General features: G+C 42.1%; 3 protein-coding genes across 4 annotated transcripts; 1 reads left to right on the top strand and 2 right to left on the bottom strand.

Moving 5' to 3' along the window:
* Positions 1 to 6,219: 6,219 nt before the first annotated feature.
* On the bottom strand, positions 6,220 to 9,814 carry LOC115670951 (GDSL esterase/lipase 5-like). Its single transcript, XM_030592364.2, has 5 exons — positions 9,487 to 9,814; positions 9,263 to 9,381; positions 7,125 to 7,355; positions 6,689 to 6,953; positions 6,220 to 6,592 (listed from the first exon to the last, which is right to left on the bottom strand). Exons 1-5 carry the CDS (start codon positions 9,782 to 9,784, stop codon positions 6,300 to 6,302), a joined length of 1,206 nt encoding a protein of 401 aa, XP_030448224.1. The 5' UTR covers positions 9,785 to 9,814; the 3' UTR covers positions 6,220 to 6,299.
* A 1,306-nt stretch (positions 9,815 to 11,120) lies between these two features.
* LOC115670950 (suppressor of mec-8 and unc-52 protein homolog 2) lies at positions 11,121 to 15,493 on the top strand. 2 transcript variants are annotated; one of them, XM_030592363.2, is made up of 10 exons: positions 11,121 to 11,275; positions 11,418 to 11,558; positions 11,641 to 11,805; positions 12,066 to 12,114; positions 12,242 to 12,331; positions 12,947 to 13,015; positions 13,103 to 13,226; positions 13,972 to 14,324; positions 14,426 to 14,809; positions 15,061 to 15,493. In XM_030592363.2, exons 1-10 carry the CDS (start codon positions 11,229 to 11,231, stop codon positions 15,337 to 15,339), a joined length of 1,701 nt encoding a protein of 566 aa, XP_030448223.1. In that variant the 5' UTR covers positions 11,121 to 11,228; the 3' UTR covers positions 15,340 to 15,493. The 2 variants fall into 2 exon arrangements, with proteins under 2 accessions (XP_030448223.1, XP_030448221.1); XM_030592361.2 differs by having other exon boundaries at positions 13,969 to 14,324.
* A 1,019-nt stretch (positions 15,494 to 16,512) lies between these two features.
* Positions 16,513 to 23,534, bottom strand: LOC115670949 (AT-rich interactive domain-containing protein 4). Its single transcript, XM_030592360.2, has 15 exons — positions 22,164 to 23,534; positions 21,842 to 22,033; positions 21,049 to 21,102; positions 20,753 to 20,841; positions 20,176 to 20,449; positions 20,045 to 20,101; positions 19,808 to 19,839; positions 19,458 to 19,593; positions 19,188 to 19,361; positions 18,293 to 18,847; positions 18,009 to 18,146; positions 17,828 to 17,926; positions 17,608 to 17,708; positions 17,433 to 17,523; positions 16,513 to 16,896 (listed from the first exon to the last, which is right to left on the bottom strand). The coding sequence occupies exons 1-15, from the start codon at positions 22,314 to 22,316 to the stop codon at positions 16,801 to 16,803; spliced, it is 2,241 nt and encodes a 746-aa protein (XP_030448220.1). The 5' UTR covers positions 22,317 to 23,534; the 3' UTR covers positions 16,513 to 16,800.
* Positions 23,535 to 24,691: the final 1,157 nt, after the last annotated feature.

Genomic DNA, 24,691 nt, shown 5'->3' with positions numbered 1-24,691 from the left:
ACAGTGGAAATCATACTTATTAGTCTGGTCCAAACAATGCAGCAAACATCTCCACCCGCGCGGATCATCCGAAGGTTTTTAGAGTGAATCCTCAGAACTTTTAAGTGTTTGATTCAAATCGAGCCGTAAAGATGCTTGATTTAATGTTTTCAAATCTAGTGTTGACTTGTCGGTTTCCTCTCGCTTTAAAAAGTGGCGTTGATGAAGAAGTTACAAGGAGCGAACTTTGTGCTCGAATTAGGCGCACGCAACACGGGTCCGACTCCTCACGCCATCGAGCGTAAAACAAGCTCGTTTCCTCGAGGATATCACCCGTTCGGAGCTTACATATTTGAATCGGCTTTCTTGTGCCCGTAAAGATAGATGTGGACGGGATGATTTGCGCCGCATCGAACCGGTTGGATTCCATTTCTTGGCGTGTGGTGTGTGATTTTTTGCGTCTCGTTGGGCATATGCTTTGCCTAAAATCTGTCGGTCCTGTCCTAGGAGAAGGGGCTGGCGGAAATTTTGGCGAGATCAACGTGGTCGAGTCCGTCACTTACCCGCACTCAACGTCCACCACGTCAGCTCTCCCGGCAAGGGCACTCGCGTCATTTCGCATCTCCTCTTTCAGCCGGACGTCGTCGGGTGGAAAATCACGGGACGGGGCTCAGCCCTCCGACGTGCTGACGTGGCCGCCTGCGAGATGAGAAGCAGCAGTTAGTAGGTCCCACGCTAAGACCCAAAGAAGAAATAAAAAATTATAAAAAAATGAGAAGGTAATTTATTAATGGAAGTTACTTGTAAACCAACCAAATAAAAAAAAAATAATTTTCGATTTGTAATTTACTATTTCATGCGTGATGGTAATTTTAAATCAAACTTCTTTTTTATATTTTTAGATGGTGTCGCAGTCCGACGTGACCTCACCGACAAGGTCAAAAGGATAAAACCGGGGAACCGACGAATTTAGCAAAACAAAAAGGGCGCCTTATCCATTAAGGGCAATTAAATTAATTAATTAATTTAGATTAGTTTATTTTATTAGGGTGTGGCATGAGATCCAATGATGGGAGAGCAGCAGCCGGCGGATTGGGGAATCCGGCGGCTGGCGTTTCTGGTATTTGAATTTTTGGTGCCACAAAACGTTACTTTTTTTCTTTTTTATTATTTTTTTGATTTTCTAATGCAACTAGGGTTTTTTCTCTGTTTTTTTTTTTTGGTGGGTGGCTCGGTAATTCCAATGAAAGTTTCACGGGCGCTTCGATTTCTCGACGATTTCCGGCTGCGGGGCCGGGAATTTCCGGGTGGAATTTGAGGCTTGAACAGCAGGAAAAACCAGATTTAACCCAAAAAAAAAAGAAAAAATTGAAGAAGAAACAAAGAGAGGAGAAGTGGATCTGTCGGAGTCCAGCTGGCATCCTGGACACGGATTGCTGCATTTGTCGGTTTGCCACCTAAGAGATAGTTGGATTCGGGGGCAAAGTGGGCCACGGTACGGGAGTCTCAGAAATTTCTGACCCATTTGGAAAAATCTGTACGAAATTTTCCACGTGGCTTGTTCTTTTTTTTTTTTTTTAATTTGAGAAGGGGAATGCCATTGTCTTAAATTGCACTTCCTAAAAATTTTACAATTCAATTATATTTTCGTGACAAATTTTATTACTTTCAATATACTTATCCCTTCTACTTATAACGTGTTAGAGAAATTTGAGATAGAAGTGTGGCCTTTGTTAGTTGGGATGGGATTCGTTTGATGAATCCATGTTCAGGGCTATTGCCATTGCCGATCAGCGGCAAGACATGTCATGTTCCGCAGCAGCACATCAGCATGCTAGCATCGTCGCCTGCTGGATTTCATCTTTAGCCAGAATTTATTGCAGTTCATGTGACCAAATGGTGGAGTTTTTTGCTCTTTGCTCCATGGTGAGGGATAAGTTTTTGAATAGATTTATATTTGTGATCTTCGATAGGATTTTAATTAGTAGGGCATGATTTTATAGCTAGGTGAAGTAAGAAAGAAAGCGAGTGCCATGGTTTAAAAATCATGCAAGGTCAAGTCCACCTCAATCGTCGATCATGTGAAGTCTACGGTGGTTGAGATGATATTGTTTCATGTGGTCCATAGACCATGCAATGACTTCTCTAAATTTAGTGGGATACAACGCCGGGGATCTTATACCAAAAATTATAGCTAATAGTAGAGGGGGCTCCTGAAACTTATATTCAAGCCTAAAACGGCTTGCCTAGGCGATGTGGTACTCTTGCTCCACCATGCTCCACTAGCACAAATGATGCCCAGTCCTCCACATCGGGGCCCTAGGGGACTTGCCTAGCCACTAGGGACGGTGGGTGGAGAGTGTGACCTTAACAGGGTCAACCGAACACCGGGCTCTAATACCTACTTACAAGGGTCTCGTACCAAAAGCTATAGCTGATAGCAGTGCGGGTCTCGAAGCTTATATTCAAGCCTAAAACGCCTTGCCTAACTAGTGTGGGACTCTTGCTCCTATGTTATCTCTTTTATTTTTATTTTTATATTTGACAATTTATATAGTTGATGGATGAAGGTGATATGTTAGGTACGGATCCAAGATTAATATGTGATCAAGACCGATAAGTTAAATATTAAGATAGACTTATATCAATCGGTTATGATCCTTTATCTTTTTACAATGGATCCGACATAACAATTTCACGATGTAGAATTAACAAGTATTTTTTACAAAACCATTTCGTTTGTTTTGCCTTAGTTAATTGTTAGAATACATTCTTCTCATTTTCCAGCTTGAAATCATTTAAGAGAACGAGTCGAACAAATTTTTTCATAATTATTAGAATATGCATGCCTTAAATTAAGGGAAATGACTTTCTCTTTTGAAAATTAGAAATCATTTTTCAGAATACAACTCAACATTCACCATAACAAAGCCGTCTCAGGTGCTCGAACCCGATGCCTAGTTGATGGACCCCCTGGTAGCCTGGACCCAAGACCCCAATTGCTCGGATCCGAGTCCCCTATGGCCAAAACACGAAACTTAGACGCTCGGACTTTGGTCCTCGAGACTGTACTCGATTCTCTTTCTCAAAAGTATGTTTCGGACTCTCTTGATAACGAATATCAGACAATTGACTTCTATTTTATTTGCAAAGGACGATTAAAACATTGGGAAATCAAATCATTCTCTTAATAAAAGAGAACTTGCTTATGAAAATATCTTCTAGCGAAGTTCAGCTTTCGCAAAACGAATGGTTCCTGTTTAGTAAGGATGATATAATCTTTTAGGTTCTTGCCGCGGTGGATTAGTCGATGATGACAATGTGGTTGGACCATCCGCTCGAAGCGCAACAGAAATAAATGACTATACCCACCAACCAAACCCACTACGAAAGTGGAAATTGCACAGAACATCTGGCATTCGCACATCAGTCATTCACCCCATAACACAAGTACGTGCTGACTTGCTGCAACATCATTGACAGTCGATTTTCTCCATCAGTAAATTCCCAACCACTCTCCATGAACTCATGAAATGGACATCATCCAATCATGAACTCACAGATTGGGAATTTCTGAATATCTGTGTAGGGTCCTCATGATCGACCAATAGCTGTGAAATTCACGGCAAAACTTTGTAATTTTCCTAATGCAAGTGGATAAATACAGCATATATTTGGGTGGGGTTCGGTGACCTGCCCAACACCTTCAACTCGAAGTCAAGATCAAACACTACCACCCTCTCCCTCTTTCCAAGCTTGGGTAACCTGAGCAATATGCATGCGGCCTTTAGAATTGCAGATGAACTTGCACACATGGACTTTGTGCATGGAATGACCTGTGTGACTTTGCATGACTTTTTGGATGTGCTTGTATAATATGTCATTCTAATTTAAGGCCCCAGGGAAGCAATCTCCCCCGGTCCCGGATGGATGATCCGCCTTTAATCGGATCAGAGAGGTGTACATAGACCGGTGTGAAAGCCGATCCATGATGCCACCCGGTCGTTATACCCAAGAATACATCGTCTCGTGTTCTTATGTTTGATAATTTATAAAGTTAACGGATGAAGCTGATATGTTACTGACCGACCCAAGATAAATGCATGATTAAAACCGATAATTTATGAATGCAGATAGTCCAGCGGGAGAGCCGATCCGTGATGCCACCTAACCGTTACACCCAATAATTTGTATTGTCTTATGTTTTCAGATTTAGTAATTTACAAAGAAGCAAACAGGATTATGCGAAGTGGCCCCCAAATGTCCCTCCATCTCATCAGAAGGTAAAGCGCACACTTTCCAAATTCCAACTGATTTTCTTCAACTAACAAAGATGATTAAAGTTTCGTTATAGTCTCTTTATATTGTCGTTAGCTCTCAACGACCCCGCCCTTTTCTTGAAATGGAAGATATGGCTAGTCAGAACTATAGTGGAAAGTAATCGAGACCCACAAAATTATGACTCCCCATCGTCACTTCAAATGATCAAATTCAAGTACGAACGCAACCTTCAATCGCATTCGGATCTATAATTGAAGGGTAGCTATCGGCCAATCACGAATTTTTCGTAACAATATGTTCTCTTGATCCCGCAATATCCCATGAAGTCATGAACCGACTAACGTGGCGTACGGGTGGCTTCGCGCTCGTATCAGCTGATGATGTGAATATGACAATCGTGAGAATGATAGTAACAAAGTCGGGAAAAAAGTTAGGTTCACCGAAGGACAATTAGAGAGAATTACACACACATTCTGTCTGCACCAAATGGAATGGTGTACGACTCAAATTAGGACAAAATCAGTGGGTCGATGCATTGAGATACACGCATCGATCTCGACAGCAGCTTTCCATGTCGTTTTCCCTTTTGTAAAGGAGAAGCATTTCAACGTGTGTTTGTTGCATCGTGGGTGCGATGATCCACTTCTCTTTTGCACTCGAAGCATCCCTCACTTTCATTTTCTCAAGCACTACGCAATCCTAGGGAGGGTAGTGAGAGTTGGACAATAAGTCCCAGTCAGCTATACTTGCCGTCTCCGCCTTCTCAATATTTTATCATTTTCCCTCTTCAATGGATATACCCTTAGTTAGAAAATTACCCGATCAACCCTAAATTTATTAGACGTATACTAATTTAGTTATAAATTTTTCTATTTTGTCAATTTAGTCATAAACTTTTAGTCAATTTGTGCGAAATTTCAATGTAGTTATTTCGGTTAATTTCGGTCCATATTTTACTGTCTGGATTTGAGTCTATTAGGTGCCGTTGTTAACTTCTAGTGCCCTTTGACAAGCTGCTTTTTCTTCCCTTTAGGGTCAATGTCAATCGCCCTTCTCGATTTATTTGGCATTACTGGTCCTTGTCCATTTGGAACAAATGTTAGGGATATTGAAACTTCCCAATGCAAGTATTTTGAGCGTGCTGAAGATGATAATCTTTCTTATGACCCTTTCATGACCAGATTCTTCCGTAACACTGATTAGGAAGCCACTCAAACTAAACATACTGCTTTCATGCTGTGTTGGCTTTTTCAAGTACATCCTTTACCATCCACCCATCATAGTTTCTAATTAATGACCTTGTCGATATAGCCTACTCTTTAGCTGAAGGCACACCAATTGCTTTGCGTCGCCTTGTTCTTGCCGCACTATTTAGGGGAATCACTCGTGCGTTTTTGTCGATGCATGAAAATATGCATCGAGCGTTTCCTCTCGGCCCATTTTGGACTCTCCAAGCTGGGATTTCTCTATACTTTCCCTTTTTCAAATGAGGTACACAAAGTAATCGAGTACCAAAACATAGAACCCCAACCTCGCTTTCTTGACTTTGAGGGTTGTCATTTGATGAGCCCTCCTCTTTTACCAACTTCCAAAAACATGTCTCCATTCAAACACTTTTTGAGGCTATTTTGCCAGTATTCCGCCGATGATATCGATTTCTGTCCTCTTCGTTCCACCAATTTTCCACCTTTCTTTCAATTCATTCCTCCAAAGAGAGCCAACTAAACTTTGGTTAAGTGTGCTCATCCCTGTCCCTGTCGATCTTCCTTTGAGACGAACTATACCGGCTAAATTAAACTATCGATAACATCTTTTCTCTTATCTATCCATGGTTTTGATGAACCGTCATTTGAAAAGGTAAATCAAGATATATAAGATCATCATCGGTCTCAATTTTAGAGGATCTCTATATACCTCTATGAATTGGTCCCTATGGCAACATGTCAAAAATGCGTAAAACTTTCAAATTCTCTTGTATAATTTATCAAGAAAGACAAACCATGAAAGTGTATTTAAGGACTCTGAAATTTTGAAACTTTTCAGTACATGAAGTCTTGCTCTACGGTTCCGTCGACGAGGTCGGCGATGGTGGCCTTGTCCTTGTCGAAGAAGAGGTCCCGGAGGTTGTAAGGCCCCACGACCGACACCAGTCCGTCCCACAGCGCCTTGGCGAACTGCTTGTGGATCTTCTCGGTCGGGTGGAACGAGTCCCACCACACGTGATCCTCTGGGTTCTCGCACAGCTTGTACTCGGCCTCCTGTTTGCCCCCGCACGTGAAGACGCCGCCGTATGGTCCGGAACCGCAGCATGCATTCACACCATCCTTGAATCCTGAAAAAACCAGATATTGCAGATGGTACATAGGCTAAGTAACAAGACAGGTTTGAGTAATTGACTTCAGGGACAAAGATTACTATGTATATGTACCGTAATTCGAGGGGTTGCTCATCCGATCGGCAAGCCACTCGTAGAAGTTGGAGTTGGCGTACTTGAAACCTTTGAAAATGTGCTGGAGGCTCAGGAGGATGCCGTTTACAGCAGTGTTGTGTCCTTGAGCAAGAGCCGAAGCATCCTCGAAGCAGCCACCGTCGCCGGCGTTACTGTTAGGGTTCGCCGCTCGAAGTGCCGGCAAGCAACCCAGTGGACCCAAGCTCAGGAACCCAAACTTCCTCCCTCCCCTTTGATATAGCTCCTGGTCAGTAGCAAAACCCAAAATTAAGGGGCCAAAAATTAGCAACTGGACATCTATATGAGCTCAATTGAGTCGCCGTATCGAGGTAGTCCGGATGGCGTGATGACACCGAGCGCGCGACCGATCATTCGAAGCCTTTTAAGGTGTCGGGAGAACGACGAGGAAGCTCACCTGGATCACATTTGTCAAGTTGCCGATGACCATGCCGATGAACAAATCGGACGGGTGAAGCTGCCTCATCGCAGGGTTCCCCAAGTAGCCACCCATGTAGTCGTTGCTTCCGATGCTTATGAAATAAACCGCTTCCGACACGACTGCTTGCGCTCTCGCCTCTCCTAATGTCTCAATCAGTTTCCCCCTCACTTGATCAAAATTCTTCAGTTGCGTTGGAAGATCAATTGCCTAATAATCACACGAAATTAGAGCAATCGCCCATAAATTTCAGAGATATCTTCGCTAGAGAAACATTTGTATAAATAGATATATCTACTAAGAAATTTAACTCTTATGTAATGCGATTAACAACTCAAACAGATCTTCATTTTTGTGGGTAAAACAAATTGATAAGTTTGCGTGCAATGCAGCCCTATTTCTCTGAATGTATTAGCTAGAGAAGTCATTTCCGAGGCTTCATGTTTAGTGAATTGTGAAATCCATATGGCTCAGATTAATGCACGCTTTGTACACACTATTATTTGTGGGAAAGAAATTAACAATATCATACTTTAGTGTAATGCTGGACTTACTAAAGGTTTACTGAATTTGGTTTATTAACAATGCCTTTTTGGTGTGGCCATGACATGTCCCTAAATGAACGTTGATTCAGCAAATAAAAGCAAAACAAAAAACAAAAAAATCAAAACCAGAAAATGAAAATCATAAGAAAGAATTTGACCCAAAAAAAAAATGATAATCACAGGAAAAAAAAAAACTTCTGCAGCCTTCTATCTCGAACTGACTTTTGGATCTTAAATTAAAAAAAAATCATTTTTTTCCGAATTAGCGGGAATGAAAAGTCTGTTTCTCAACTCCTAATTGCAACAAAACCACCCAAATAATCACATGCAAAAGACAACAACCGAACATTTAAAAGTCGAAATTCCAAGAAATGGTCGGGTTTTTATTATATATCAAAATAAAGTCAAAAAGTTTGTCTCTCTCTCTCTCTCCTTTTTTTTATTTGTTTGTTTGGTTTTTAGCTCCCTTTTTTGATGAGTCAACCTTATAAAATGACATGGCAATTGAGTTGTGACTCGTTTAGGCCGCGTTTGACTCGGCATTTGAGGATAGCCTTTGTCTAAATGCAAATAAATTTAGATTAAATGGTTTCTTTGAAATGCAAATAATGCTTAGTGGAGTATAATTGAAAAGTGTATTGGAAATCAATTTTGATTTAAGTGCCGTTTGGGAAAAAATTTCACTTATAAAAGACTTTAGTTATTTTTTTAGATTAATAAAAAATTGAAACTCCGGCGGCGCTCAGGTGACGACTTGACGTCAACGATCCAAATCTAGCAATAGCATTTCCCACTTGAGGTCGCCCACAACCTCAGGCGACCCTAAGAGACAGCAGTCGATACCAAATTTGGCTCGTCCAACGTCAAATCTGGCTCCTCGGCGACGTCGTGCATTGAAGGTAAAAGTTGAATTTTGAAAGTTTAACGAAGGCAAAATTGGATGTGAAAAAAATTTCATCAATCCCTAAAGTAACATTTCGAAAACACTCGAAATCCAATACTGGTTAGGACTTGTATCGGGCTAAGAGACTTCAGAGGACTTTGGAAATGCTAGCATTTGCCGAATGGGCTCTTAAAAATAGCTGCCAAACACTTCAGCATTTGCCCAAGGCCGGTCTTTAGAGCCTTAAATCCCATTGCCAAAGCCAAACCAAACACACCCTTAATAGATCAGAGTTACTAAATCTTTTTAAGTAAATGTAGTATTTACTCTATAGTTTACGCCGTTCGCGAGGACATTATCGTGCACATGATCTTTTTCGTTAATTTGAGAAGGAAAATTTATTTTTCTAAGCTGTGTATGCATCAGAAAGACCGACCCCCAGCTCACGACTATTATGCCCTCGTTATCGAGGGAAACTACGGTCAAGCCATTGTGGCTTGTGTCCTGTAGCACCACCAACCATCCCACGTCACTCCTCCCGGTGACCAATCGCTAAATTCCACCTGGCTATTTCCAATAAGGCCTGGGACCCACATTAGAGTTGACTTGACCCCCCAAGATAATTTCATCAGCCGATGACCCGAAATACAATACGTGACACCATTATGTACAAAGAAAGAGGGGCTGACCTGTCCTTGGTTGGTCTCCTGAAGGACTCCGCCTCCGCCGGAAGCGAAGTTGACGCCGCGGCTGTAATCCGCCGAAGGCTGCATGAACGGAGGGATCGCCGGCAGATTCGCGTGCTCCGCTGCGAAGTCATCCCGGACCCAAACCGAAGAGTTTTTGTCTCAGGAAAAGAAGGAATGAAAAGAGGACAAGCTATATGCATGGTGAAAGCTACGAACATAGGTACCTATGAAGTCCACGATCACGCGGCCATTGGAGAACCGGCCGGTCGGCCTGCCGGAGGAGCCGTCCTGGCCGTAGGGCTCGTAGTCGGCGCGGTTCTCGGGGATGGTTTTGATGTAGTTGTTGTTGCCGGGGTCGACGGTGGAGTCTCCGAAGACGAAGAAGGCGGCGGCGTCCGCTGCCTCCGGCCTCAGGCCGGCCGGGCTTGCGGTCGCCTCCAATTCATCGGAGGCGGCAAGGACTGAAAGCGAGAGAAGAAGAAGAGAGATTTGATGCGCCTTGAGATGAATTGAACTTGCCATGATGCACCAGAAAGTCAGAAGCTGAAGTTGGTGGTGGGAGTTTGGTTCTTCTTTTATTACGCGGGGGGGGGGGGGGCTCGGAGCAGGTGTTGAATTCAATGCCACGTGATGCTTTTTTGATTGTTTTATCCATGTTGGTTTATTTATTCATTTATTTATGTAGACTTATTTGGTTTTTATTATAGAATTCCTCGTGATAATCATCAACCTAGCGAACTCCGTCCTTATTGGCATCGTGCAGCCGTCTCGGTTTGGTTTCTTGCCTCCTCCGATCTCATTTGTATGTGACCGAGTCAGTCCAACCCCACATCGGAACATTCTAAGGGGACAAGGAACTAGTCCACATAATAATTGTTCACCATGGTAGTCGTATGTGATGGTACTTGGGGATGGGTTTGACGACCCGTTCCGATCTACTGGACAAATGTGGGAGTTGTTGGAGAAAGGATCTTTTCTATAGAAGCCGAGCCGAACCCCGTCCGAAAATTAGCATTGGAACTCTTCGTGGACGAACTTCAAAAGAAGAGAGTTGGGCCCCGATCTCGTACTCAACTCGGTCGATCCGTGAACTCAGAAAGAAATGCATTGATGACAATTAGGAAATATGAAGTGCAATAAAGACATGGAGACTTGAAATCTTGACTCTTCAGCCTCGTGGTTCATCTTCCAAAATTTGTGCTCCAGCATTGACCAGGTAATAATCACCTTAGGAAATCATCAACTATTATAGGAAATTACTCGGAACAACCTCCCATCGAGCACGAGCGCCCTCTGAGAAAAACGCGAGACTCGACGTTGTATTTAAGTCAAGAACCACAACTATGTTCAAAAGTTAAATAATTAGACCGAATGAGAAAACTTGCAAAAATTCAGGGATTAATAATTACCAAAAACACGTAGACTATAGAGATTCGACGCGCCATCAGGCCGACGGTCCACGAGAATTCTCCTTCGTGCCGGCGGCGGGGCTCTAGGAGTTGAGAATCCGGTCCGAACCGTGCTCCATCCGACCCGAGCTCTTGACCCAGTGTCGGCTAATGGGCCAATACGGTCCGATCCCACAAGTTATCTTTACCGCTGGCCCAAAAAGTAGCCCCACGACTACTTTTGCGTGGGCCCAAACCAAAATCAATACCAAAAGTGGCCAAAACAGGGCCGAATCATACCGGCCCATCAGGCCCACGGATCTGGCCCGGCACGGCATGGGCCTACTGCAGTGCTGGCCCGGAACGGCCCAATGCAGTAAATGGGCCGCGGCGTGCCAGGCCCCGCCCGTTTACCAACACCCGCCGGGGGGGGGGCAGTAAAGTAAATCACCACCGTCCTTCCCCGGTGGTGGTGATCTTCATCCTCTTCTTCTTCTTCTTCCTCCCTTCGTCGCGTCCTTTGCCCTAGCGAGCCAGAGATCTCTGCAAACTCCTCCTTCCGCACCGTCGTTGGAGCCATGTCTTCCTCGAAGAAGCACTACAAGGAGAAGATGGCGCGTCGAAAGTGAGTCCGACCTCCTCCGCCCTCTCACCCCATCCTTCTTCCACTTACTAGATTTTCCCGTTCTGTTTTTCCTGGGGGGAAAAACTTTGCCCTCGCAAAATGGAAAGTTAACGGCGCTGCTCATCGTGTCTGCGAAACGCAGGGAGGAGAAGCCGGAGGAGCCGGAGCTGCCGAAGTACAGGGACCGCGCGAAGGAGCGCAGGGAGGACCAGAATCCGGATTACGAGCTCACCGAACTGGGCTCGTTCCACGCCGTCGCTCCTCCGGGCAACGTCGATCTCAGGTTAATGAGCTCGCTTTTTCGCGTCTCGGAATTCGACGGTCGTTTCGCGTTTGGCTGCTGAGGGATGGTGGGAATTTTTCAGGTCGGCCGATGCGCACAAGCTGTCTATCGAGAAGAGCAAGTATCTCGGAGGCGATGTCGAGCACACGCACTTGGTCAAGGGTTTGGATTACGCCTTGCTTAATAAGGTCAGGAGCGAGATGGTCAAGAAACCCGAGGCTGGAGATGATGCTGATGCCAAGTCTAGGTAATTTTTGTATTGATTTGCGGTGTACAATCTGGAACTCCGTACGTTCGTCTGCTTGAATTGCTGAATATGAACGCTGGTGTGTTCATTGTTTGTGAGGCTAACTATGAAAATGCCCAAAAAAATTAGTTTTTTTTTAGTTGGGTGTCTACCATTGAACCATGTGAAGAAACGTTTCATGCCCAGCTTAATCCTCGACTTCAGCATTTTGTGATTTTACGAGTAGTTTGTACTGACCCAAGTTTGGGAATTCGTGGCAGAGAAACTAAAGAAGACCAGCAACTCTCATTCCGAACTGCGACTGCAAAGGTGCATTTTCATTGAAGCTTCTGTGTGGCAATTGGAACTTATTGCCAGATTAAAATACTACATCTTCATGTGCTTGGTACTTAAGGTCTGCATCATTTAATTTGAATCCATGCCTTTGCCTTTTCAGTCAATCTATCAATGGATTGTGAAGCCTCAAACCGTTATCAAGACAAACGAGATGTTTCTACCTGGTCGAATGGCATTCATATATAACATGGTAAGTTGTCCCTCTTTGATTTGACAATCTCAGAGAGTCAGTTCTCGTTCTTAGATAACATTCTTGGAAATTCTAGGCTTGTTGAAGAGAAGCGTATCAGTTGCCATCTAAATAAGACACTACGGTTCACATTGCGGAGTATTTCCAGTATAACTCTCAATGAAATACTATCTACTGTCTCTGGTCTCTATCTCGGAGGCTGATTGGGCTTATTTAATCTGCAAATGTTCTTGTTCTTCTGTACTTTTATTAGTCTTTGGGTTGCCTTGCCCTCTCCCTATTGGGATTGCTAAGCCTTTGTAATTGGGACTTGGGAGATTGATGTGTTTCGAGAAATGTCAACTATGGTCTAATTGTGGAAAATATTACATATGCAAGACGTCATTTTACATGGTCCGTTGATACTTAAGCTGGATTAGTTATAGACATCAAGGATGAAGCAGGTAATACTACGATAGGTTGGCAGCAAAAGGGTGGAGTTTTTGCATTGCACGTCTGTATAGATTGACCTAGAAAACCATAAATTGGATAGGTGCTGACTTTGAAATGTTGTCTTATTTTTCTCCAAGTCTTTGAAGATCTTGTTGAGCATATTTTGTTGAATCTTTTGTGTAGGAAGGTGGATACTCAAATGATATTCCGACGACCTTGCATAGAAGTAAAGCTGACTGTCCAGTGCCTGAGGTTTTTTCTTCCCCTTTTGAATCCCTTGGTTAGATTTTTCACTTATCTGATGTGCAGCCATCTGATTGTCACCTTCATGTGTATTAGGAAATGGTGACTGTCAGTGTTGATGGTTCTGTACTGGATCGTATTGCAAAAATTATGTCGTATCTTCGCCTTGGGTCTTCTGGGAAGGTTCTTAAGAAGAAAAAGAAGGAAAAAGATGCAAGAGGTAATTATAATCTGCGCGTTAGAATAGCTTGTCGTTACAAAAGTGGCATAGATGGTTCTTTAATAATTGCAGGCTGTCTGTCAGAGAAAAAATTGTTTATTGTGGTTTCCAAGATCTGGAATAGATAAATAGCCGCTAAATTGTTGGGGTGAATGCAATTGCTTTTTGTCCTGTTACAGACATCCACACTGCCCTCTCCTTTGTTCATGTGAGTTTGACCACTTTTAAATTGGAGTTGTTTAATCTTTTCATATGTACCATGCATATGCATGCATAAAATTGTAATTGCTTTAAAAATGAGTTAGTTGGGGAATTAAGTGCAGCAATCTGCAGACCATTTGCAAATATGTTCTTATTTGAGTTCATGATTTCAGTTCGAGATATTTTTTGTCATTTTCAATCTCTGGGATGGAGAATCAAGTGCTCTTTCTTTTCCCTTTTCCTCTCAATAACAAATAAATAGGATGTTTCGATGCTGAAAGTTTAGAAGATCAAGTAGGATGGCATTAACTAAAAAAAGGACACGTGCTGTGGTGAATTAGTAGGATCGGAAGAGTTCTGGGAACATGGATGCTAAACTATCACACTCATACTGGAGAGATTTTGCCTCCAGGGACCTTTCTTCCCTTGTCCATAGTAGTGATAACATATTAGGGAGGCTTCTGTTCTCCTGTATTTTGCTCTGCCATCATTATGAATTTGATTATTTTGTTGTACTTATCTTTTGGCTTCTTTTGTTCAGTAGGAAAGATTTCAACTCTTAGTAATGGGTTTGAGGAGCACAAAACCAGGTCAGATAATGGAGCATTGAAGAATCAGACTGAAAAAGAGAGTTTGCCACCGCCTCCACCCCCTCCAAGGAAAATTTATGTGGAGTCCATGGAGAAACAAGGACCAGCAGTTGCTAGAGAAGAAGACGATGACATATTTGTTGGGGATGGAGTTGATTATGCCGTTCCTGGTAAGGACCCAAATCAGAGCCCTCTTTCAGAGGATATGGAAGAATCTCCTCGGAATAAGGAAAAGGTTTCTTACTTCAGCGAGCCTGTGTATGGTCCAGTCCCACCTTCATTGCCTCCTCAAGAATGGCAAGAAATTGTAAGTGTTAATTTGCTGCTCTCACATGAGGAGTATTAGTGTTAATTTGTTTATTTCTCGTTTGGGTAATCATTCTGTATTCTTTGGCCATGTGGTTTCAGAACGGTTACGATGCAACACAAGGACAAGCATTAGCTGCTGGTTACCAGGGAGAGTGGCAAGATTATCAGTATGCTGAGCAATTGGCATACCAGGAACAGTACTTCCAGCCAAACATGCCCCCATTCGATATTCAAGCCAGTTTAAATGCCCATCAAGATCCACGGTTCATGACACAAGAGGAGAAGGATAGAGGTCTAGGATCCGTCTTCAAGCGAGACGATCAGAGGCTTCAACAATTGAGGGAGAAAGATTCACGAGAGAAAGATCCGAATTTCATTTCTGAGAGTTATTCTGAATGCTATCCCGGATATCAGGAGTACAACCGGGAGATCGTAGACAGTGATGACGAAGATGATTTGTCAAAAATGGATATGGGTGGACGAGTAAGTTCTTTTTTCGCCAAAGAACATTGAATGACTTTATTGCATTGGAAAATTCTTGGACCCTCTCCCTTCCAGAAGGTTGTCTTTCACAAAAGGGCAAAAGAGTTCAAGGGTTTCTTCTCAGTTCTATCCAGAGTTATTGCAAATTCAGCCTTGTCTTACCCTATCCCTTTCAAATCAAAGTATTAAAGATGTTCCTGTGTGGGAAGCATGTGTAGTTACTGATTATCATTTTGATCTGCTCTAAACAGGCAAAGGGGCGACTTCACCGCTGGGACTTTGAGACGGAAGATGAATGGGCAAAATACAATGAGCAGAAGGAAGCAATGCCCAAGGCCGCATTTCAGTTCGGGGTCAAGATGCAAGACGGTAGGAAGACCCGAAAGCAAAATAAGGACCAGAAGCTCACCAACGAGCTGCACAAGATTAACAAGATACTCGCCAGAAAGAAGATGGAGAAGGGCGAGTCAAATGACGATGGCGGGCATTACGACGACGAACCAAAATCTGGCAAGAAGCTTCGAATATGACCGGGGAAGGTGAACGATAGTGTACAATAGGCGTAGTGACAATTCATTTGTTGCATGTAAGCCTTATGGCGCAGTTTCGTAAAATGGAATCAAATTTCTGTTGATTCTCTCTCTGGTAGGGAGTTAAGAAATGACTAGCATGTTTGTTTTGCCATTCTGGTGCGCATCGAATGCAATACTCAGCGTATAAAAAGATGGAAGATTGTCATGCTTCGAAGAGAAGCTGGATTAGGCTTAAAAAAAAATAAAAAAAAAACAAGCTGGATTAGAAGCATCTCGTGCATATATTATGTTTTGTCTAAGGCAGTCATAAAATCGTGCCACGAACGAATCACCTGGGGAGGAGGTTAGAATAATCAAATGAATAGATTCAATCCACCGATCAAACAACAAAGAAAAACTTTGATCTTCCGATTATTAAAACCCTTTTTTTCAGTATAATGTTGCTACTGCACCTTGAATTTTCCTCTTTATAATCTCATCGTGGACTTGATAGCAAAGTTACGTTGAACATTATCAACACTGCCATTACAGGATTTTGGGCATCTATGATTGATTAATTTTTTTTCGTTGTTTTTACTTCCGAGTTCGTCTCATTTTTCAACCGGTTTTCATTATCAACATTTCCTCACGTTGATTTAATGGAATTTTCAATCATCTGAACCGTACTAAAATCCCGACCGATCCAACCCATCACCGGCGATGGTACCTGACCCCGCGACAGTTTCGCAATTTTTTTTTTTTAATTTTCCTGCGGTCGTAATTTTGCATTTTTCAGAGTCCTGATATAACAGAGCGACACACGAACATGAGTTAAGGAATTATAACTAAATTATCACTGGGTCCATTGGCAGGACAGGAGCTTAAATTAAACCGGTGATGCTTAGATTAGGTACTTGAAGCACCAAGTTGTTAAGTCCAATCAATGTAATTGGGTACTTTCGGATTCAGACCATTCACAGCTAATTAGCTGACATGAATTTTCCTATGAACGGTATTCAAACGAGCAATGTTTCAGAAACTATAATAGAACCGTCGCCATACGGACCGATTGATTCCCACAAAAGAAATAATAAGTTCCTGTGATTTCTCTGTGGTTCGATCGGTTCTGTCTACCACATCAATACTTCTCATCGTTTGGTTGGAATCGAGCAAAACTATGGTAACGTGGAATAGTGAGCCAAGACTTCATTGACAGATATAATCAATTTGAGAAAGTACAAAAAAGGAGAAAAGCTACATAAATAATCTAATTCAGGCAAGAATATGGGGCTTACATTCTACATTTCACATTTAAAGTTCCTAATCTCTAGATCATAGCGAACGGGTTGAAAGATTTGGGGAGCGAGCTTCCTGTCGCGTTAAACTGTTGATGACGACAATGACAATATTATGGTACATATTACATTTGCTCAATTAGGAGTCCTCTTCAGCACTGAGACTGCGAAACTCGAGACGCCGTCAGTATCCGTTCACGGTTTTCTGAGACTTCTTTTTGAAATTTGATATGCTGCAATGCGGACAGATATACTCCAATCCATCTGTTTTTGCATAGTCCTGCCATTCATGACCATTAAGAGAATATGCATTAGTGAATTTGACATCTCTCTCTCTCTCTCCCATGGACGCGTCATTGTGCTATAGCACATCCAACGGGCGAGGATCAGCACATAATGGAAACAATGCAGAGCAACTGCTCCTAAAATTATTAAAACTTCAGTGCACCCCCTAACTACATCCTTTAGTAGATGGTAGCTTAGAAACTTAGTCAATAGACTTAACCTAAGATATGTGCACATTCTTGGTTTCCGCTACGTAGATGCTAATTCACGGAAGGATTGGTGGGTTCATCTCGAGTATCCAGAGAAAGGAGAAAAGAGATAGTTAATACTGTTATAACCAATTTATGCAAAACATTTTGTTTTTTTTCCCAAGAGGGGGCACCCGCCAACTAATGTTTACATGCTCTAACGAGCACAAAGTTTTTCTTACTCTTAGCTCTTCATATAAGGAGGCGGGCTAGGCAATTATAAGATCCAAAAAAGAACTGCTTTAATTTCATATAAGTCCAGAAGTAGATGAAGAATTTGAACCTTGAAGGCACCAAGCCCTTGCCGCCTATCACAGCCAAAGTGAGCCCATTCCCCACATATACCACAGTTAACCCAATCACCAGGTGCACTACTGTTGCATTGCAATACAAAGGATTGTTAGCAAAGCATAAAATCACCCGCATTCTTGCGTGCAGAGAGAGAGAGAGAGAGAGACCTATGACACAAGAGGCAGCATTCTCCGTCTACATCATCATGGGCCAATTCATATTCCAAGAGATAAGTTTCATAATGCCTCTTAAGCGTATTCCCTACACCCTGCAGGAACGCAGTAAGGCAAGTAAACTCTCCATAATCAAGAGCACTCGTAGAGTCAGCACAAGCAAGTAGAATGTCATCATAGCACAGTGATTTATTCACATCAAACAGGAACATACGGTCATTCTATTGGTTAGCGTGTAATTGCGCATCTTAGAGAAAACTTGTCCTTTCCAATTGATGCCATTCCCAACGTGAAAGCCACCCCTTGAAACCACCTGTTATGCATTTAGACAAGCAACATTTACAAAATGGGGATAAAAAGGTAGAAATAACTTCGAGATATATGAAACAACTTACCTCTCTATACAGATTAAAAAGGTCAAGACGTTTCGCATTAAGAACAGCATCAGGAAATTCAACAAATCCACCTTGAGGCACAAGACGGGTATGTCCACGTAGAATGAGAAACTGCATCACGTCCCTGAGAAATTCCTCCTGCAAGCAAGAGAAGTATGGTCAGGAAACTGACGAAAAAAAAAGGATTGGTAGAAACTTAAAACAAAAAAGTGACTGATCTAAGCCATAAAAGTGCATAATTAAGGCTCTTGCAATGGTAAGCAGCAGCAGCAGCAACGACGAACCTCTGAACAGACTTGGATAGGCGCTCTGCCACAACCATGTTTCTTTAAAGGTAGGGGATTTAAAGATATGATCTGCTGAGCTTGGATAGAGCTCGAAAATGACTTCCTAGGAGCAGGTGGAGGAGTGTGCTTTATTGGAGCCACTGGAAGATTGGCCTTTACTTGATCTCCATTGTATCTTTCCAATTCATGAAACCCAGAAAAGGGAAGCATTTTATGACGCCGAGTATGAGGGATCGGCCTCATTGCAGCAACATGCAGTTTATTCCTGATAGAACCACCATTCTCGCTCTCTGAACCAGCTGGTTTTGGCGGTTTTGTTACTTGGCATGGTCCAGACCTCCTCCGACTAGGGGCCGGAGGTGTCATCCAGCTAGGAGGTGTGGATAGAACAAAGTTGTTCTGATGCAACTCTTTACCCTGCCGGGCCCACAGGAACAGGAGGCGTTCTGCATCATCTCTTTCAAAAGAAGCTACGGAAACCCCTTGAATGCTGGCAATTCCCAGCATAACTAAACTGCGATATGTCACATCTGGAGCTAGCTGCCTCAAAACCTGGAGATGCATTTTGCACAACAGTAATAAGCACAGCGAAAAAGATGCATTAAAGACAACTCCACACATTCAAAGGGTGATTTGCTGCAATTTGTCTTTACAGGCAGTTAGTGGTTAAGATAGTGATTCTGCCCCTCACTTCCTATAAAATGCGAATATATAGTGGAGAAGCAAGCACAAAACTAAATATAATGTGGAGACAATAGTTACAGTCTATCACAAATTCAACCGAACAATTTACTTAACCAAATCATCTGGGATGTTAATTACCATGCCTTTCTACATGAGTCAACGAGTTGCGCCAGAAATTTGCGAAAAGAAGAGCTAAAAAGAGAGGAACCTGTGAAGCCCATGTAGGAACTTTCATGCAAACTTCAAAAACACTAGCTCCACAAGCTATTGAAGCAGATTTACGAGGCTCAGGTGAAGCCAATTTGCCCTCTTCGCAGCTGGGTAAGGCATGGACTAGCTGACTGTTCTCAATAATTTCATTCTTAATATGATTCTCTAGCAACTGAAGACATGAAAAATTTGGAATCATAAAAATAATGTAATCGACATAAACAACTTAAGAAAAATGAATCAATTCTTAGAATATAACTGTGCTTGCCTGATCATTAAAACAAGTCTGTGCACTACCAGATACTAAAAGAGAAATGTGAGCAGAAGTAGAGGTAGAAAAATCACATCTCATGGTCACTACACCACGAGAAAATGTTCCAGCCTGAAGAGGAGGTGGAGGCGCACTGCAATATGATAACCAGCAAGGTTACAATTATTTTCTGCTAGTATAACAATTTGGTAAAAACATGGCCTGGTATAAGACACTGTATGAAATCAAATAAATAGTCCACCAGTGACCAAGGTCACCACCACAATAATTCCGCAATGTTAGTTTGTAATAGCAATTAAAAGTATAGTTGCATATAAGATTGTAGATGGTTAGAAATATCCCCATACCTTGAGCGGTTATGAAGTCTACTCCTTCGTATCTGATTAATAAGAAGGATAGAAATCAGTCATAGGCACTATATACCACTATGACTATGTTTATGTATTTTCTCAAGGAAAATTCAAAGACAATAGAACAATCAACACAAAAGTATGATGCGCAGGGGCAAAGGGTCAAGGGGCACATTCCGTTCAAAACGTCTGCTTATAAGAGAACAATGATCGTAAGTTTTCGTGTATACATACTTCTATTCTCAAAAGAGCATTAAGGCCATCCTCCAGAGATTCCAATATGCTACCATCCTGCAAAAACATCAGCAAATTTATTTCACCAGCGACAAGGTTTCAAACATGCAGCGAGCAAAATCAAAACCTACCAACGCGCATGGCATCCCACAAACTAGAAACCGCATGGTCACATCATCATCATATATCTTTATTTCAGGAACACTCTCGGGTGATTCTTCTTCTCCTTGCGTAGTAGCCTCAGGCAGAACAATGTCAATCTTGGGAGGGTCCCCAAGAATATGTGGTCTCTGCTTATAGCTAAGTTTTTCGCTATCGGCGGGCAAAATATCATTGTTATTTTCACAGTAGAGCCTGAATGATGCATCTGCAAGTTGGAATGCATCCCATGCGTGACTGCATGAACTGCAAAATATAGAGACGCAATTAATCTCCAACACAAAAGTACACCATATGCTATCATACAAACTAATATAATAAAAGGCATCCCAAAGTTCAAGGAATGCAGCATCTGCGGAGGAGCCAAGACACACAAGCTTCTCTCTTCTGCATCTTATATAGACAGTTTTGATCTGCCCCTACCATCTCGGTAAGGACGGAGCAAGCTTATCATTATACCCAGAATCACACACTCAAAAAAAATAATAATACTAAAATAAAGTTGCAACAAAATCAAACTGTTTCACTCCCCAAAATTTAACAATGTACCTTTGCACAACCGAAAACAATGCTCCACGAAAATGAGAAGCCGCATAGCATGAAAATGTGCTTCTCCAGTATATGACATAAGGTACACCCTGCATATGAAAGCAACTTCTTTGACCCAATTGATACATAGATGCACTGCTAAATGCAATTTGTTTTAACTCTTAATTCCAGTTGAATATCCATGCTCGACAAACACCCCATCCAAAACATAACACCATTTTCTCCTCTATAACAGATAGCAATATTTACTTTCCAATAAACAGTAAAATATAAAACTTTGGGGACCGTTATCAAACCTTAGAGTGAAGTGCCTCTGCTAAATTTTCTCCACTAGGAATCTCTAGATAAACCTGGACAAAAATGGAAAATGGTAAGTATGCAGCGCTACAACATGACAAAGTGAAAGAAAAAGATTAAGTGGTTCCAAAAGCATGGTTTCAATCACGGCAGCAAATTTTCTACAATCCATTTCGCATGGACAAATCACTGGTGATACATGATAATACTGTCAAGTGTCAACCATTGCATTCACAAAGTACTTTGAAGTTATATCAATAATAAAGAACTCGTGTTTAATCTTGAAATTTTCACCGACACAAGTATTTCATGGTAAGGTTGTTTCATCAGTAATAAGAAGCAGTCCGGATTTTCAACTTGTAGAGAAAACGTAGGTATCTATCACCTCAATGTAACTAGATGAGAAAGCTTCTAGCTGGAGCATCTAGCCGATCCTAGCTCCATACGACAGAATAGGCAAGATGATAGTTTAATGTCCTCGTGAAGTACTGTGAATTCGATTCATGTTTCAACTCATGCACCTCTGTTTTAACTTCTAGAGTCAGAAAATTAAAAGCCAAATGCAGATTAGAGCCTTCCCCATGTCAAAAAAGGAGAAAAACGGAGAGATGACAAATGCATGATGCTGCAAAGTAAAATCTTTAATAAGAGGCCCAAGCACATGCACCATTACCCAACTTTCCAGCACCCTGTTATTGCAGTGCTATGCATCATATCTGAACGCACACAAAACAAACTAAAGAACAACGAGGCTCTGAGGCAGTGCCAAGCACAGAATGCTCAATGACTCACCGCAGAAGGCAAAGTAGACCCGAATAATGCACACAGGTCATCTGGAGTGGATAGGTAGGTATTCCTCCAAACCAGAGATCCCAATTCTTCACCATCTTCATGCTGCTCCCCTCGCAAGTACAGAAAACTGGGCTCCAACGACTCCAAAGCTCGCCGGAACTCATCAGTACTTGGATTATTCAAACTATTTACCTGCACTCAGCAGTACAATAATGTACTCAAATAACATAAATCTCTATGCCCAACATTAGAACCCACGAACTTCTATAGTCAATGCAGCTCAGCAACAAAATCAAACACACCAAAGCAGTAATTAAAATACCTCAAGACGCCCAGAAGAAGTGAGCTCTGGAAAAGGGTACGTGGATTGATCCTCAGGAATCACATGCTTATGTTTATTATCAGAAACTTCCCCGCAGAAAACGGCAAGAAGAGAGCAGCGATTCCTTTGAGGACCTTTCACATGTAACATCATATATTCATACCAAACGCCCCCTCAAAACTTCTCAGAGCAAATCAGAATATCTTCAAGCTCGCAAATGAAGCAGCTCCACCTCGCCTTCAAGACTGGGCACCATTGCCCTCTCCGAAATGCCCAAATCAACTGCTCCAGAATCCCTAAAATCGCCCGTTCTCACATCGATTCCAGATTGAAACAACAAATTGCCCCAAATCTGCGATTCGGGCACACAACTTCGAAAAATTACACCGACCCAGAAGAGCAGAAGCCAGGAATCGAGCAAATACGATCGCCGGTACAGCAGAAAACCCCCAGAACAGGGTAAAAAAGAACACAGAAATCTTGAAAAAAAAAAACCCAGAGCAGAACAGGGACTGTGGAAGAAACTTGCCGAGATTGACGAATTAAGCAATAGAGGCTGAAGGGTATACGGAGGAGGTCAAGTCAAGGATGGGTCCGGTCCCAAGAGGCAGCAAGCATCAGAAATCGACCCAAGAACAAAGAGAACCAAACAGTAAAGCGAAGCAACCCTAATAGGGTCAAGATGTTGAAACAGAGAGAAATAAAAATCAAGGAAAGGAATTCGCCTTCTTTAATGAAAATCCCCCTCACGCTTCTCTTTTCATCTCTCTCTCTCTCTCTCTCTCTCTCCTTTGCCTTGCCTTGCCTTGCCTTGCCCAAATAAAAATCAACCACAAATCAATCAAAAAGCCCCACTCGGGTAATCAGAAAGAATCAAAGCATTAAAGCTTTTTCCTTTGAGCAAAAAAAAAAAAATTTTGAAATTTGCATAAGCTCCTTTATGCGGGTGTTCAGGCAAGTGTCAGTTTTTACTACAGTTTCCAATCCCCAGTCGGGTCAAAACAAATCATAAGAAACAACGAAGTCTCGAACGCCGCATCTCTCTCTCTTCCGAGCACGAACGAGCCCAAAACTTTCATCGACAAGAATATCGCGATTATAAAGAAGGAAAAAACAGAGTAAAACTTCGACTGCTTTTCCCATCTCTTCTCCTTTCCCATTGGACAGATTTTTCCAAAGCACGTAATTGGTGGTGGTGGTGCGGGGATTAGTAGCTTGTCCACGTGATTCGGGTAAAAACAATCCGAAACCACGCCCGAGATACAACAACAGCAACAACAGCAACATGGTATCGTCTTCTGCAAGAATGATGAGCGATTAAAGTTTCTTGTATTACGTGTCATTTCTGCTCTGGGAAATTTCTGGGCAGTCAACAGAACCCGAGATTCTTGAATAAAAATCGTTTCTTTTTTGCGTAAAAATTTGATCATTTCTTTTCTGTTTCGACAACGATCTTCCAAGACCGCTCCTTTCTTTGCTGTTCTTTTCTTTTTTCTTTTTGGGGGTTCTTCGGTTTTTCGTTTTTCGAAATTTTCGGTTGTTCGAAAGACAAAGATTAATTATTATATTCCGTGTGTCTGGGGGATGCTCTTGTCTGACCTATGCGAGGCTCTGAAGGAAGCATGTGTCTGGGCCCACAGTTACTAGGTTGACCGCGTGCTTTAGGCCTAGTGCTGACTAGGATTGACTATTCTTCCTTAGTTCTCGACATCCGTTTTAATGATCAGCTTCCTACTTTAATTTTTTTGTTTCCTTTGAATTTTGCAAAGTCATTTCTGATTTTTATAAAATATGGAAGGCTTCAAAGTTTTCAAAATAGTGAGTCGTACGTAATTCTTTTTCGAAACTTTGTTTTTGTCATCTTTTAAATTATAGAGGGAAAATTATAAGAGGAATCATACCTAGGAAAAAATCTGCACCAAATGGGCCCAAGCTGGGGAACAAGACTTAGATCCTTTTTAATTTAGGACATGTCATGCCTGCAATGCTAGGAGCGAGCACCAGCCTTGAGTAGATCCTGGAATTGGACCAGACCAACCCTACCGGGCCGTTGGCTATTACTAGCCCGATTCCCGCATTTAGGTGCGTCACCGGATTGAACCGGATCGAGAAACCCAAACTTTCTTCTTTTAGTTTATCTTGTATTCTTGTTGTTGCCACCTCTAAGGGGATATTTTAATAAAATTTGTACTTTCAAGAAATAGGAAAAATGAAAAAGAAAAAAGAAGAAGAATTGGTCAGTTCTCAAGTAGACTTCAGGGTCAATTCGAGGGCCTATAGAGTAGGCTGCACGTATCAAAATTTGAAAACTGATCCCGACAAGGTAGAATCTACCAAAATTTTCAGTGAAGTAAGGTTCATTGAAGCATTCAAACCATTAGATTCTTGATATTGAAAGTCAAGGTTTTAAGTTACCCATATTTTACTATGTTCCCATATGTTCCATTTCTGTCAAATCTCTCTCTCTCTCTCTCTCTCAACAGCAAGGTCACTTTGGGTTAATGGCTTACAAGGGAGGTAAGTTGAAA

The sequence above is a fragment of the Syzygium oleosum genome, unplaced genomic scaffold (assembly GCF_021117445.2).
Source record: "Syzygium oleosum isolate NSW1041296 unplaced genomic scaffold, Sole_v2.1 Sole_v2.21, whole genome shotgun sequence".
Lineage (NCBI taxonomy): Eukaryota > Viridiplantae > Streptophyta > Magnoliopsida > Myrtales > Myrtaceae > Syzygium > Syzygium oleosum.
Note: the sequence above shows the minus strand (reverse complement) of the source record. Positions and strands in the feature narration are given on the sequence as shown.